Source organism: Pundamilia nyererei, unplaced genomic scaffold (genome assembly GCF_000239375.1).
Source record: "Pundamilia nyererei isolate P.nyererei 1_Seehausen unplaced genomic scaffold, PunNye1.0 scaffold00081, whole genome shotgun sequence".
Lineage (NCBI taxonomy): Eukaryota > Metazoa > Chordata > Actinopteri > Cichliformes > Cichlidae > Pundamilia > Pundamilia nyererei.
In genome coordinates, this window is record NW_005187482.1 from 1193139 (window position 1) to 1196652 (window position 3514).

At 40.1% G+C, this 3514-nt stretch overlaps 1 protein-coding gene across 4 annotated transcripts in view; it reads left to right on the top strand.

The window, feature by feature from the left end:
• Positions 1-512: 512 nt before the first annotated feature.
• The window catches only part of LOC102193574 (uncharacterized protein C16orf45), an 11002-nt gene continuing 8000 nt past the window's right edge, over positions 513-3514 (top strand). For 3 of the 4 annotated variants that reach the window (XM_013912116.1, XM_013912118.1, XM_013912117.1), the window contains exons 1-2: positions 513-527; positions 1802-2141. In XM_013912116.1, coding sequence (XP_013767570.1) covers positions 2063-2141 — 79 coding nt within the window. In that variant the 5' untranslated portion in view covers positions 513-527; positions 1802-2062. The remainder of the gene's footprint in view (positions 528-1801; positions 2142-3514) is intronic. The other variant, XM_005738010.1, reaches the window with a different exon arrangement.

Below are 3514 nucleotides of genomic sequence, written 5' to 3' on the forward strand. Positions count from 1 at the left end.
ACATGTCTTGAAGTTCTCCAGCCGCCTGGTAATGAACTAATCATGTGATTCAGGTGTGTTGACCCAGGGTGAGATCCAAAACTTGCAGGACACCAGCCCTTGAGGCCTGGAGTTGCCCACCCCTGCTATAGGACATGGCTTCACAAGTACAAGTGTAACTTCATAGAGTCCTCAGTCAGATTCAACGTTGCTCAAGATGGCTATGGCCAAACTGCTGAACTAAAAGCTTTAAAAACCAGTCAGTGGAGTAACACTGGTTAAGTCCATCTTTTGTATACAGTCTGTGGGAATGCTGTAAGTCACAGGTGTCGAACTCCAGGCCTCGAGGGCCAGTGTCCTGCAGGTTTAGATGTGTCCTTGATCCAACACAGCTGATTCAAAAGGCAAAATGACCTCCACAACATGTCTTGAAGTTCTCCAGAGGCCTGGTAATGAACTAATCATTTGATTCAGGTGTGTTGACCCAGGGTGGTATCTAAAACCTGCAGGACACCGGCTCTCGAGGCCTGGAGTTCGACATCTCTGCTGTAAGTGGAAAAAAATCCCAAAACGTTTTGTCTCCAAATGAAAACTGTGAAATCTGATATTTTACCTCCGGTTTTGTCTTCACTTAAAAGTGCTAAACATTTAATTTCTATGCAGTGAAGTAGCATTGATCTAAGAGCTCCATAAGATTATTATAGTTGCAGGGTTGTTGTTTTTTTGTTTGTTTTTTTAATGGTATATAAAAGAAATGATTGTGATGTGTTTGGGGGGTTTGAATAATTATATTGCTACTTACTTTGCATGACCTGAAAGCCAAAGTAGATAGTAAAAACTTGAATGTGCGACACATTTTGAGCCAGTTTTAGAAACAGTGTTCACTCTGTCGGGCTTACAGATGTTCTTGCCTTGTCATATAACATGAATGGCAGTCATTTTCCTTCATGTGCTTCTGGGCTTGTGGCAACAAATGTGTGAAGTGTCTGGCTGGCTTCGTGGCTGTGGGACATGGCTATCTATGGCACAGTGGCAGCTCTAGTGTGCGGGCAGACGCATGCTGCACTCCCCGAACATCTGGCCTGCTGCCTCGAGGGCCCGCCTGCGTGAAATCGAGTTCTCTCCACTTTGTCGAGAGCTGAACTCAGTCAGGCTAGATGAAAAATTCATGATGATAGACAGCTGGATTCTCCTGTGGAGAGTGCTACTGTTGCGGTTACAGTGGAGGAAACCATTAAAACGGAAGAAGTCTGTTTAACCTTTGTTGTCTTTTGTTGTTTTAAAATGAGGATACCTTTGTGCCTTTGCCTAACATCCAGTGAACCTGTGTAGAGATTTTTTTTTATGACCACCATAGTAATCCACACTGAGATAGACTGCCATTGACGCTGATGATGATGGTTCTCTGAGAGTGGAACCATGAGAGGTATACCTGAACTTTTTGAGGGAAGGATTTGAAAGTTTGACTAAAATGTCTCCGTTCATTGATCTCCATGAATTCTGATTCAGACTTTTGTGCTCCTCTGAAGGTGAAGTGAAGGGAAGTCGGTTCAGTTTTGGATTTAAAAAAGCAGAACTTGCTTATAAAGAGATTTCATTCCCCAACTTTGGGAAAGAGTACATTCATGACAAGCACTGCTGTCTATAATTATCACCTGGCATGGCTTTAGGCTCCTTATAATCTGACATCCTTTAAGATCTTAATGTGACTCAGAGTGAAAGAACAAATTTAGTTTAGAACGTTTTTTTTTTCTCTCTTGATGGATTTAATTATAATTTTCCACATTCTCCCACTTTGCACTCATTGCTTTGCTCCTGCCAGTCAGTAGGTGGAGCCTCGGAGCTCGCATGAGGTGCAACAGCTTTCTTTTTTCCATGCTCAGAGATCCACGGCTGTAGGACTGGATGGACTCAGCATCAGCTGGCAGCTGTCCTCTCTTTGTGTTTCCTCACACGTTTGGGCAATGCTGCATGGACCTGGGGGACACCTTTTAATATTCATTTTAAGCTTGTGCGAGAATCTCCTTTGAATTTCCTCTGCAGACAAAGAAGAAGAAGTGTCTTTTTTTTCTTTTTAAGAAAAATGGAAAAAGAGAGAAAATCCTCTCAAGTGTGCGGCGCTCTGGAAGACACGCAGGTGGATGAAGCGGCGGAAAAAGCAGGTGACTTTCTGAGCATCGTGTTTGAGTTTGCCTGTGTGCGTGTGCTGTTGCTGCGAGAAGTGATCTAGGAAGGAAGCAGACTTTTAGATCCTTGAAGATCACCACTGTGAGCATCATGTTAAAGTTGTATGTCAGCAGGGCCGTAGCCAGGGCTCCCTCAGGCTGGGGTCGGGCTATGTGTAAGAAGTTTACTAGAATAGATCAGTTATCAACATTAATCCCATCTCGTATGGACAATTAATTAAATTATGTCAACTAATTATGTTTTTTATTACAATTGTTTGTCATTCCCTAATATACTCAAATTTTAAAATATAAATACACAAATGGCAATAAAAGCAAAATGAGGCAACCAGCAGCTTGGTCTGCAGCAATGTGCCTGAAAGTAATCCTTTAATTTAGTTTTTTTTTTTTTAATGAGAGCAAAAACTGTCATTGATCCTGTAATATAAGCAATCTCTTTAACTGACATATAGATTTTTTTTTCTCTAAAAAAAAAAATGAAACGCAGTGGAAGATAATCTCCACATATTCACATTTCTGTGACACAAGAAGAAGAAAAGTGGTGCATTCAGCTGAGGCATGCACTTTTTTTTTTCTACTTAAAGAATGATGCAGCTGTCTGAACTCTGCAGCCCAAACAAAGTCTCCTCGGTGAGTAGTCCCAACAGCTGTAGTTTATATGCCGACCAAAATTAGAACATTTTACTTAAAATAACATTTTACTGAATTTGTAAAAAAATATATATATATATTTATGGGAACATCTGTATACTGTTAGGGCTATAAGTATTTGGACAATGACACTTTTTTCTGTAATTTTATCATAATTAATCTTAAATCAAAAAGTAAAAGCTGTGATTGAAGTGTGGAATTTCAGCTTGTAGTTAAGAGACCTGACAGAGGTTAGAGTTAAGTGTCAATCATATATATTTCACCCTGTAATATTCTTAATATTTATAATTGAGCGATTTGTATATATTAGTGCTGTTTCTTAAATTTGTAATTTTTGTAATATATCGTATTATTTAATTAGTCTGTTACTGTCTTAGAGCAACTATAACCTACATCATTTCTTATGGATCATTAAAGTATTCTGATTGTGACCAACAAAGTTTTTCATTAATTGTTTTAGGAATAACATTTTTATGCCTTGTTCTCTGCATTCAGAGACTCAAACGTAATTAGTAATTAATGTTTTTAATGGTCCTCAGCTGGAAAAGGGTGGAGTGCCCACTCCGGGTCAGGGACGAGTTCCTGCCCCAAGTGGAGGAGTTTAAGTATCTGGGGGTCTTGTTCACGAGTGATGGGAGAAGGGAGCCGGAGATCGACAGACGGATTGGTGCAGATTGTACCGGTCTGTTGTGGTGAAG